The sequence below is a fragment of the Ornithodoros turicata genome, chromosome 9 (genome assembly GCF_037126465.1).
Source record: "Ornithodoros turicata isolate Travis chromosome 9, ASM3712646v1, whole genome shotgun sequence".
Lineage (NCBI taxonomy): Eukaryota > Metazoa > Arthropoda > Arachnida > Ixodida > Argasidae > Ornithodoros > Ornithodoros turicata.
This window is the reverse complement of record NC_088209.1, coordinates 19,524,768-19,537,091: the sequence shown is the minus strand read 5'-3', so window position 1 is coordinate 19,537,091 and position 12,324 is coordinate 19,524,768. Positions and strand designations below refer to the sequence as shown.

The window sequence follows — 12,324 nt, the reverse complement described above, 5'->3', positions numbered from 1 at the left end:
AAAAAAAAAAGAAACAGATCGATGTGGATGCACGCAGGAAAGGGAGGTCGGGGAAGTCGCAAAACATTTGGGGGTGTTAGGGGGTGTAGGGGGCCCTAATAAATCGCCGGTTGAGGCGTTATCCTTTGTACAAGTTCGTGTACTGTGCTTGTTACATTTTCTGGATGACATACACATGCTGTAAATTTTAAAACAATATTTGCTGCACCAGCAGGAGGCTACATGCGTTAAAAACGAAACCAGAAGTAACGACCCGAATCACACTATGCGCAGTCCTTATCCAAAGAAGAGCGCATGCCCAGAAGAGGAAATCATCCGCTGCTGGCGCCCTGGCGCCTGGCGCTGGCTTGCAAAATGTTGCTGGTCCCAGCTGCTTGCTTCGGTGGTTTATTTTTGTGCGTTCTGATGTAATAAAGTGGCAATACGAAACCGACGAAACGTCCGCACACTTGATGGAACTTAAACCTTGCGTCGGACTTAATGGTAAACACGCATAATACCTCGGCAAAGGCTTGCTAGGGCTAATCGCAGCTCTTATTTACCTCGAAGACAACAGCCAGCTTGAACAGTAAAATTGAATCATACAACTGAGGCAGAAGGTGCTGTTGCCAGGATTCCTGAGTTGTATGATTTAATTGATTCCTGGCCGTTGGAGGCTAACATGTTCGTGCTTGTCGTTAAGTGTAGACTGCCTGTATAGCAAAAGACGACACGGACAAGAGCTCGTCTTGTGTCTCTTGCTCAAACTCATGCTGTTTGTCTTCATATCTCATCTACCATATGTTGCTTGCGTCTCTGCTATCTTATCTATTCTTTACCTGTTGTGAATGCGTGGGGAATATGCATGAGTAAAATGCCAACTGAAAGAAGTGGCGGAACTGGGGGTGAGGAACGCGCTTAGAACACATCCACCCCCCCCCCCCCCCCAAAAAAAAAGAAAAAGTTAAAAAAGTAAGGGTCTTGGTCTGCCCGTTGGAAAGTTGTTCCGCAGACCTAAATAGACTCGTTCCTACACTTTTCTGCAGCTTGTGTCACATAATCACATAATTGAGTCTGCGGAATACACTGTAATAGCATAGCTCACATGTGGGACCCCTTTAAGTCCATTTTCTAAGACACATTTTTATTGTGATGAAAGTTGAAAGCCATGTTTAACCTTGCAGCTTTTGTATCTTAGTCAACGTTGAAGTCTAGGCAACCCTAGAGACCAGCCCGATTCTTGTCAATTGTCAGCCAGATTGTGATCAAATAGTACATACATGTAACCTGAGCCATTCCATGACAAAAGTCTCCGTTTACCTTCTGAGACTCTTGCAAAGGGAGCCCCCTTCGGAAAGGAAGGCTCATCCTCATTTTATCTGGTTAATTTCTTTCAGCGTTTCAGTCATTTCTGCACAAGGTCTCTGTACAGACTCTTAGTTATTGTATGCAAATCACTCACAGCCTTGTATTGATTATAATGTCTCGCACATATGCCCCGTGCATATACATTGGTTTCATAATGTGCATGAAAGCAGTACCAATAACAATCAAACTATGCATAAAATTCTGCACTGCTTTTTGCAGAAACAAGTTATAAAATTACCATACGCTGTGCAGGTATGTACGGTGATGGTCCTTATATTTCTGACTGCGCAATTATTTGCAGGAAGACGGACAACCGTTCAGTAACCTTCTGTGCGAACTGAAGGCACTCTGGAAGGAGGCAGGCTTTACGGAAAATGAGAAATCATTCCAGTCGGCTTTCAAGAGTGACATCCCGCGCAGGACACTCCATCACTGCCGATCGGTCGAAGACCTGATGAACACGTTGCTGGACCAGGAGCTTGTGACGGCGTTTCATCTGGAAAAGTTGAAAGCAATTGCCGAATTGCTCCGCTGTGAGGAAGGAACGAGACTCATAGCCTTGTACGAAAAGTTGCGTATGCCAGAGGAGCAGGGAAGTGCCGAAGGGAACGGGTGTTCGTCGTGCCTAGTCTCAGGTCCCAGTTATCCAGGTGACAGAGGACATGGCCTCCCAAGTCTGACCATTGTTCACCAACCCACAAAAAGTACGTTCATGCATTTACTTGTGCCGTAATGCCTAAAAATACGAGATTGTATATACAGGGCTGCTACAAAAAGAAACAGACACCTTCAATGTGTTATAGATGCCAAAGTAGATTTGATTTTGTCCAAATATTTACTTGCAAGGTGTTTACGCGGGGTACCTTCATGACACCGCAGGTTTAGAAACAGTGCAGGGTGAGCTAGGCTTAAAACCTTGTACTCGATGATTAATGGAAAAATTAATTGAAAGTGTTCCAAATTTACTCAAATTGATGATAATTGATAGTGATATTACTGGGCTATCCCATCGGAAAAAATAGTCGAACATCTTGCTTTTCTGAGCACTCGAGCATAACGCGTGACGACTTTTTGAGCGCAATCGCTGTCAGTCCGACATCCTTTCGGTCGCAAACCCAGCATGTTGCAAACCCATGATGTTCAGCTATTTTTTCCGATGGGAGAGCTCAATGTTCCAGTCAATTATCATTAATTTGAGTAAATTTGGCACGCTCTTTACTTTGATGGGGTAAAAAAGTGACCTTTACTTCTCAAATTTCCGAGTTCAGTTCGCAAAAATTTACATAAATGAACTTACGTTACATGACATTCACATCAGGAGGTGGCAAAAACCTAGTAAGAACAAGTGCCATTGACCGCATGATTCTAGGTAGTGTAGTTTTTTAAATTATAATTCAGTGACACATTTTCTGGGACACACTGTACTCAGGTATTACCGTATAGCTGCATAGTTGATGCGCTCAAGTTTTCTTCCATTTCCAGCACAATGATAGAGTAGAATAGCCTTCCGGACGACGTAGTGTCGGCAAGGAATTATTGCCCAGCTCACGTCTGGACTTCAGAAACACCTGTCATGTTTTGTGAACTTTCATTCTTCATTTGAATTTGTACCACTCCTACTTGGGCCTCTAGGAGGAGGCCGGTACCATTTGTACGTAAATAAATAAAATAAAATAAATATAGCACGTGTTGTGGCGGCAACATGCCCCTACAATTGGAATTTCAATTTGTGGCATTTGAAATGCGCAGATACTATTAGAAAAGAGCGACACCCTTTTGTGCTGTTTTGCAAAAGGTTACAGTGATGATTCTTGTCTGTTACAGGGGAGATTGAAGCCTACGCAGGAATCCTGTACATATCAGAATATCACGCGTCATACTGGAGATGTCTGGTACGCGAATTGCCGCCTGGGCTGCAGGTCCCAGAGAGGGATATCTTGGCCCTCGGAAAACAAAAGTGCGTGCTGCCCAAAGAAGGACAGTGCGGCAACAGGTGCACCTGCTTACGGGTACTCCTGTTGTGGAGAGAGTGTCACACGGACAGCGCCACACTCAAAGTGATCATCAACGCTGCAAGGTCGTCGGAGAATGCGAAACTTAAAGAGATTGCAAACGTACTAAGCAGCGGCAGCTACATGAAATATTGCGTTAACTCCCAGTGTATAGTAATCGCGTGTGGAATGCGGTCATGTAAGCAATATAAGGATGTGTACACAGTAGAAATGTTGGCAAATCACCTGGCGAAAGAGGTGACCGGTTAAACGCCGACAGAAAGTGTGTCAAATTGAGTGCAGTATTGCGGATATGAATGGAGGTTCTTAGATAGGTATTGTGAATCCTTGAAGGTAACTAGAGAATATACTGGCACTAATACAACACACAGCCAAACTTCCAAGTGATTTAATGAAAGATCATGCACATTATCAGCTCACGCACCAATGACCACCAATGACCGGTTACATACTGTATACAGCAAGTTTCGTGAGCTGGTAATGTGCATGATCTTTCGTTAAACCAGTTGGAAGTTTGGCGTCCTAGTACCTGTCTCGTCTGTGTGTTGTATTCGTGCCGGTTTACTCTCTCGTCATGTACCAACTACCCCAAGTGTCCACGTCTTTAGAAAGTAACCTAAACATCTTTTACAGTGTTGTTTAATATGTTAAAGGGGCACAAAAATGCAAAAACAACTTCACTTCAAATCACGTTCCACGCTATGTTAATTTCATACTTGTTATCTTAATTCAAAACTTTGATTCCGGTACACAGCTACAATCGAAATTATACCGTGTTCTTTCCTGCTTCGGCGCTAAGCAGTGAACGTTGTTTCAGCTCGTGCATCTGTGTTTTAGTTCATGCCCCCCCCCCAAAGTACAAGTACAAAGCAAGTACAAGTACAAAGCTGGGACCGCCCCTGTTTCAAAGCCTCCTTTAACCAGCAGAGCAGGCTACAGTAGTATGCCACATTAACTGTTCCTCCTTTCTAGAGATAGTCAGTCATCAAGACACCTTCCTTGTCGCAGAAAACTGTGGGCCATGACCTTTCCCACAGATCGTCAAGTCATTAACTTCTGCGGCCTCGGAGAACCCAAGGGTCGCCGTTCTATGGATTGTTGTTTTGTCTCGGGATCATGGTGATGCAGCTGTAACAAGTCACTCAAGAAAGGTCTTACTAGATTGCTCAAAATACTGCAAAACCAACATGGAGGCATCCATCCAGCGTTGTTTCTCATCGGCATCGAAACGTTTCAGCACCCGCTTGGCTGACAGCTCCTGCATACCCACCTCTTCATGAATAGAACCTGAAGTTTTCGGGAAAAATGTTTTTCCAAATTCGGAGGGTAAAATTTTGCGAAATAAACGTGTGCTCTAAATTGATGTGAATTCGGGTGAAAAAAAAAACTTTCGGTGTACTAAATTTTGGGAGAAATTGGGCCCTATTACTCTAACGAACTGTACCGGTTTGGGACAAACCGTGATGTAACTGTGTTCGCTGCCAAACAAGCTAGTGTGCATTGCTACAGACGTTACATTGAGTGTAATTTGCTGGGTAAGAATTGGGTTTCACCCTAAGGAGGCCACCTTCAATTTAGGGTGCAAATTCGGGGAAGAATCGAGTTAAACCCTGAAACTTCAGGCTCTATTCATGAATTACAAAGCCAACGCATTTTCTGGATATGCCCAAGGTTTCCACAATAGACGACGTCAGAAAATCCCAGTGCTCTTTGCGCACGCATTGCATCCTGGGCGCTTGCTGAGCGGGGTAACGAAGAATAATCCTTCACATTTCGCATTACCTTGACACGTCCTCGACTATGGACCGGTAGGGAAGAAATCTGAACAGTTTGGAGGCAACCCGTTTTCTTTCGTATTAGTAAACTCCCACAGTTCAAAGTGGCGCTAAGCACTCCGGGATTTTCTAAACTCGTCTGTTGGTTTAGCCGAGATTCGTTAAGTCTTTGAAAATGTCTCTGCGTCTTTATCCCCATGCTGAGAGCTGGCACACCACTTCTTCACGGTTAAGCCTAACATGGACACTTATAACTTAATGTTAGCGTCATGGAGTCGCAGACTTCCCGCTGAGCTTTCTCCTGCACGAATGGGGACTTCATGACAGCCGAAGTTCAACCTTTTGAAAATTTAACGCTTGTAGTAGGTTTGGTTCTTATGCTACAAACCTACAATTTCTCTTCTTCGTGTTAATATATCTGAAAGTGCCACTTGTGCCAAGAACTTTTCAGTACACTCTCGTACAACAAATAGCAGACTAAACTTGCCAAGCAGAGTCTTCTGTCAAATTGGCCTAATTCGTGTTGTTCACACTTTATTTATTATTTCCTTTTATTTATGCAACACTGCAGGCTCCATGGTGCTCTGGCTGGAGTATTTCACTGTACAGATAACGAGGAAAAATTATGACACATATATGTAAACCCTAATTACAAACATAGGATAACAACAGGTTATAAGGTATGCAGTGAAACGGCGATTTCAACGCATTGAATCTTTTTTCGAATATCTTGTTCAAATCATTGCCAGTTTTCACAAAAGAGTTGTTCTTGAATTTGTTTGTACAAACACATGTTGATGATAAATTATGTTCATGTTTGTGTCTATCTAGTTTATATCTCTTGTTGGGATGAATGCCTGATTTGAAGTATAAAGCAATTAAGCGCATAAATTTAAGTACTTGTGCATTTCCTTTGCTTCATTTGCAATGACGCCTCCATGGTACGATAGCATTGATGCAAGACGTCCCCACAGTCTGAAGGTTGCCTCTTTAGGGTGAAATCTGATTTTTACCCGTCAAATTGCCCTCACTGAGACATCTGTAGGAATTGCTTGTATGCACTTCCCAGAAATAAAATCAAATTTATTTTGCAGAAAATGTAGTTACATCACCATTTGTACTAAACCAGTACTGCTAGTTTGACTAACTGAGCCTGATTTCTCCATGAATAAAGCATACTGGAAGTTCAAATTCGCAATTTTAAGCACCTGTTTATTTACTCGATTTTTACTCCCCAAATTTAGAAAAAATATTTCCCGAAAACTTCAGGCTCTATACATAAACTAAGAGATAGTGTACAGACCACATTCGTTCGATCATTTGGGCAGACCTGTGGAACACGTTTTTGGAACAGTGTGTTGCAGTTTGCACTGATACTCATTTGCTGAAACCATGTCCGAGAATCTTGGCATGCTTGTCCATCCAGATTAAGTATTGTATGCGGCATTTAACACTGAGAAGTAAACTTTGACACTGGGAAGTAAAGTAGAGCATGGAATTTGCTAATGGATGCTCTCAGGGCCCCAAAGTTTCATTTTTGGTGAATGTGATATCATAGTGATTCCAGTGATCATAGTGATTTAGTGATTTTTGGCAAATAGGCTTTTCCTGGAACGTTAACGTCCCAAAAGCTTAAGCTGTTTCAGCACCAAAATCGGTACACGCAATTTTATGGACACTATCTTGAGCTCTTCTGCTACACAGATCTACCGCATTTACTCGCATAATTTGGGCACCTTTTCTCCCAAAAAGAGTCTGAAAATTTGGGGTGCAGAAATTGAGCGGGAACATTTGTAATGACTAGAGCCTGAGGTTTTCGGGAAATATTTCTTTCCAAATTTAGGGGGTAAAAACCGTTGAAATAGATAAGCGCTCTAATTTCTTGCAAATTTCGGTGGAAAAACTTCCAGTATTCTAAATTTGGGGAGAAATCAGGCTCTATTACTCTAACGAACTGTACTGGTTTGGTACAAACAGTGATGTAATTGCGTTTGCTGCCAAACAGGCTACTGTGCATTGCTACAGACGTTTCACTGATGGCAATTTGCTGGGTAAAAATCGGGTCTCACCCTAAAGAGGCAACCTCCTATTCGAGGTGCAAATTCAGGAAAGAATCGGGTTAACACCCTAAAACTTCAGGCTCTAGTAATGATACAGTCAAACTCCTTTATAGCGAACACCTTTTTAACGAAAATACCACTACAGCAAAATTTTTTGCGGTGCCGCTGGAGCCCTATAGGTCCAATAATGGACATCCTTTTTAAGGAAAATACCTTTACTGCAAATTTTTTTTGCTGTCCCCTGAGTTTTGTTGTAAAGGAGTTTGACTGTATACAAACGATGTGATACTCCCAAATTTTAGCATAGCTGTCATGTGGACCCCGGTAGAGCTGGCATTCACGTTATCACTGCATTGCAGCAACGCAGTGATAACGTGACAAAGCGGCACAGTCAGGAGGCTAAATTTGCAAAAAGTAGGGATGTGCCAACCGAATCCTCGAATCCACGAATCCTAGGCAGGGATTCGAGATTCGGGAATCCAAAACGGCAAATCGAATCTTTTGAATCCACCAATCACGTTTGTTCCTTTCTTCTTCAAATTGGCGCCTCCGGAGTCCGCCGAAAGCCTCATTGACCGACGGGTGTTTTCTTGTTTCTTTGTCTACATTGCTCTGAACTGAAAGAGTTCAGACAGGAACTGTTACATTACATCTTTAAAAGTAATACGGTTTTGCTTTTGTTCGTTGCTTTAGCTTTACGGAAATAATTCACGCTCGAGAATTTATGTATGTCTTGTGGTCGATGAACAATGTGTTAAATAAATGAACCGTGTGGGTATAACTTCTCCCGAAACTGAACTATTATGGTGTTGGTGTTGTTTTTTACCTTTAAAGAAATGTATCGTATTCTGCTTCAAAACACTTTTCAGTCGATTTTTTTTCTTTTTCGACAGTTTTTAAAGAAAGGATACGAAAGATTCGAGATTCGTAAGGTTTGTGGATTCGCAGCAGCTCCCTTGGATTCAGATTTGGATACGGATTCGCAAAATTCTGGATTCGTCCCATCTCTAGCAAAAAGTGAAATACAGATGCTTGCATGCTTTCTGTGGTGGGTAGTTCTGCGGGGATCTCCGAATCCCAAGAACAAGAAGGACTGCGTACTGCTCTCTCTCCTGTACCACCACCATCTCTGCCCTCCCTCATTCATACCTCCCTTTTCCCCTCCCCTTGGTGCACTGAGCCCCTGGACTGCACTTTTCACAATCATCATCCCCCCCCCCCCCTAAAAATCGTGTTACTACTTCCCTGCTATGTGTGCTAAGAAGCCCCAAAAGGATGAAACAGACGTCCGCAGCCGGCATAGTGCCATGCTCGACAAATAAACAAATACGTATATATTATTTATCTAATTATAACTTGGGACACTCAAATGCTGCAACTTTTCTTTTGTGTGTTTTACTCACCCTGGAATTACTGCCTTAACGGAACAACAGCAGCAACGTCGTTCGGATTCGTATTTATGCAGTGCAAAAATTTTCTCATTAAACAGAAATTTGTTTTTTTTACACCACTGGGTAAACGGAACAGAAAACGGAACTGACTTAATGTTTCAAAGCATCACTGCTACATGCATCGCAGCTTGGGCTCTCCTCTTCCGGTGCAGCCATGACTAGGATCATAGATTGAGAAGTTACCCGTCAAAAAGAACTCGTTACAAGTTAAGTTACCGTCTGCAAAATGTAATGAAGTTAATAACGAAGTTCTTCAGCTCGAAATGTAACTCGCAGTTACTGAGTTACTTAAAAAAAAGAACGAGTTACTTCCAAGTTACTTCGATTTGTTTCGGTTTCAGTCTGTCCACCAATGTCATGATGGTAAAGGTCTATTCGAACGCTAGCATCTTACTCCCTGTGGGCACACAATGGGTCAGCTTCATTTCAATGGCAGCGGTTCTTACTTCCTGAATAAAGTACTGTCATTGATTGAATATCACGTTTTATCGCAAAATGCCATGAAGGAACCGGTGAGGAAGAAAGAAAATGTGTGGACGTGAGTGAACAGCGAGTTAAAAGTAACTTGGAACTTAACTTAACTTACTTTGGCAAAGTTACCTGACAAAGAAACGAGTTCCTCTGAAAGTACCGAGTTAAGTTACAAGTTACCAAAAGAAGGAACTTAGTTACAGTAATGAGTTACTTGTAACGAGTTACCTCGAACTCTGATTAGGATTAATACGTTAGCAGTAGTACATGCCATTTCCAACAGCATCGCAGAAGTGCGTACGTCATGCTCTTGATCTTCAAAACAAGATCGCAGTTATCAACAATTTTGAGAGTGGTTGCTACACAAAAACGGTGCTTGCGATCAAGTAAGGGATAGCGAAAAGGACAAGCTGTGTGATGCCTTTAGTGCTTCATGATTTGGACTGCAAAAGACCTTGACTCGGTGACTACGAAAAGCTTGAAAAATGCTCGCTACTGTGGATAAAGCGTGCCCAAAGTCAGAATATCCCAATGAATGGACCAATTGTTCGTCGTGAAGATGGAACATCTCAATGAGGACTAGAATAAAGTTGAAAATTGTGCGTGTATTCCTTGTCTTTGATGCAGTAATGTGCATAAAGACTGCTTACAGCTTGGCCATTCCTAGAAATTACGCTATTTAACATCTCACACAAAACTCAGTAAATCGAACTTCTGATAAATGGAACAGAGTTTCTAGGTCCTTTGAGGTTCCGTTTAAACAGATTCCACAGTCAAACCTTGATTTATGAACAGCGAATGTTTCTCGAAAAAACGTTCACAAAACGGGGGAATTAGTAAATCGAAGTTTTAAATGACTGGAAGAATACAGTTGGTTTCTCAGCGATCTGTTCATAAAGTGAGGGAATTTACAGATTGAACGTTAATAAAATGAAGGTTGACTGTATACTACGGCATGGCGACGACTTCCGTAGGACAGGGTGGGTTCAAGAGTTTAAAATTCTCTCACCCAAAGTAATGCACCCTCTCTGTCGCACTATAATTAGCATTACAAAATGAGCAAATTATGCGAGTAACTATAGCATTATGTGGTCAATTATAGGCTCTAGTTATGCAAACACTATCATCAACTATGAAAGTATCAAACTATGGAGGTAAACAAATTTATTAGTGTAAATTCAATCACATTCCATTCCAACTGCCAAGGTTGGGTGGTACTGACATTTTCCTCTGACGTTTCACTTCTGCACCTTTAAGCAATACGTTGTTACTGGGGCTTCCAGTTTACGGCGTTTAATTATTCAGAAAGCCTGTACGAAAATTCAATGGTTATTTCGCTCGCCACAAAATCTGGGTTTTGGTGGTACTAATAGTAGTACCTCAAACGTGAAGCCGCTCGATGAAAATGTCGACAAACGAAACTGGCTCTTCCTGCGCATACGCTGGACGCAACGCTCTTTTTACTTTTTCTTTTTTTTTCGTTGCAGAACAAACGGCTAAAATCCGAATGTGTCATAATAAAATGCCAGGTCTACATTAGCTGTTGATTCAGGTGTTGTTGCACAATGCTCCTTTCATAGCAACACTACATTTGAAAATGCTTGCTCCATATTAACACTTGAGTGCAAGCAAGTTGAGAGCTGCAGTGGAAAGCACTGGCTGCTCTTTTGCATGAGCAGTAGTAAAAGTAAGCTCGCTTGCCGGAGTTCCGTTTGATTATTACATGATCATCGATGAATGATTATTTTTGCAGACGCCACAAAAAATTTACCGGCATACCTTTATCGACGCTGTCCGGTAAATACCGGAAGCCAGAAACCTTAGTTGTTACGCAGGGGCATGCCACTGTTTACTAAGCAAGCCACAAGTAAGCAAACCAGAAAACTTAATTTCTAATTAAGCGAGACAGTCTACATGACCATAACAAATAGAAACAGAATTTTTCTTTTCGCCCTTCTGCAAAAACCAGAGTGCTGTCCAGCAATACAGATAGTATGTTTAAAAAAAAGTAAAGTTAAATATAGTATGGTTGCTCGTTGTTACACAAGGGCTGCATAGCGGAAACCGCTACTGTTATTCCGCACCAAATGTTACTGTTGTAAACGTTCCAAAAATGAAAAATCTTCTCCCTCTAAGGAACAATTCCATTAAAAGAAACTACAAAATGTACCAAGGTGGCTCGGATAGGGGATAAAGAAAGAGCCCTGCTTATCACAGCTCTCCCGACTTTTGAAGCCTAACTCTCTCATATGCCTCGCCGCTACTAGTCAATCGCCACTATGTATTATTAGCCTCCAACGACAGCTTCTGTCATGTACAAATTTACAAACAAAAGGTGCTGTACAATTTACAGAGTGTGATAACATACATCTTAGCTGTTCTCAGCTTGGAATATGAAAAGATGACTGCTTTCGAAGAAGCTTCTTCTCCCTCAAGGCCATGTACTGAAGGCGTGCGGGGCTCGTGCGCATCACCAAAATGTAGTTGAGCTTGTTGCGGATGTCAGAAGCTGTGCCGTAGTCGGACTCGAAGACATGATGCTTGAATTCCCCACCAGACAGGTAAACAATCTTAAGCAGACGTTTCTCAGAATCTAAAAGAAGATAAAGAGAAGCTCCACATTTACAAAATGCCCAATTCTTTTAGATCAGGTATGCTAAAAGGGAAAAAAGAGCGGGTGATCTGGTACACAGGCTGAGAAGAAGCAAAGCCGAGACAGAGAAAACAGGGGGACATGGCTGAGAGGAGAACAGGACCATGTTGAGCATAAGCAGGGCCCTGTGTTATAGGGTAGAACTCGTTTTCTTATCCCCAGAGTTGCATCATCATCACTTTGGGTAAAACCCGAAAATGAACTTGAGACAGTGCCGATTCAGCCACCAAAATGGGCGGAGTGGAGAACTCTAAGCATTAGCCACTCAGCACAGCTGTTCCGTATCTTCTTTCAATCTCAAATGTGGGAAGCACTTTTTTTTTTTTTTTTCTACCCGAAAGTCTACGTTTCCACACAATTTTACCCTGTTTTACGGCTTCTGAAATAAAACCAGACTTTTTTCAGTTAGTACGAGTAACTGAGCCTGATTTCTCCCCGAATTTAGCATACTGGAAGTTTTTTCACCCGAATTCACACAAATTTAGTGCACATGTTTATTTGCCCGATTTTTAACCCTCGAATTTTTGGAAAAATATTTCCCGAGAACTTCAGGCT

At 42.1% G+C, this 12,324-nt stretch overlaps 2 protein-coding genes across 3 annotated transcripts in view; one reads left to right on the top strand and one right to left on the bottom strand.

Moving 5' to 3' along the window:
- The first annotated feature begins 334 nt into the window (after positions 1 to 334).
- On the top strand, positions 335 to 6,025 carry LOC135368294 (uncharacterized). Its single transcript, XM_064601475.1, has 3 exons — positions 335 to 483; positions 1,649 to 2,051; positions 3,172 to 6,025. Exons 1-3 carry the CDS (start codon positions 481 to 483, stop codon positions 3,606 to 3,608), a joined length of 843 nt encoding a protein of 280 aa, XP_064457545.1. The 5' UTR covers positions 335 to 480; the 3' UTR covers positions 3,609 to 6,025.
- Positions 6,026 to 10,263: 4,238 nt separating this feature from the next.
- LOC135368293 (target of rapamycin complex 2 subunit MAPKAP1-like) overlaps positions 10,264 to 12,324 on the bottom strand; it is a 49,449-nt gene continuing 47,388 nt past the window's right edge. For both annotated transcript variants that reach the window (XM_064601473.1, XM_064601474.1), the window contains exon 12: positions 10,264 to 11,709. In XM_064601473.1, the coding sequence (XP_064457543.1) occupies positions 11,498 to 11,709 (212 nt within the window). In that variant the 3' untranslated portion in view covers positions 10,264 to 11,497. The remainder of the gene's footprint in view (positions 11,710 to 12,324) is intronic.

Bases quoted from the DNA above. Each gene is read 5' to 3' on its own strand.
- LOC135368294 (XM_064601475.1), top strand. The intron at 2,052-3,171 runs GTACGTTCATGC...TGTCTGTTACAG, and splicing joins TGTTCACCAACCCACAAAAA to GGGAGATTGAAGCCTACGCA.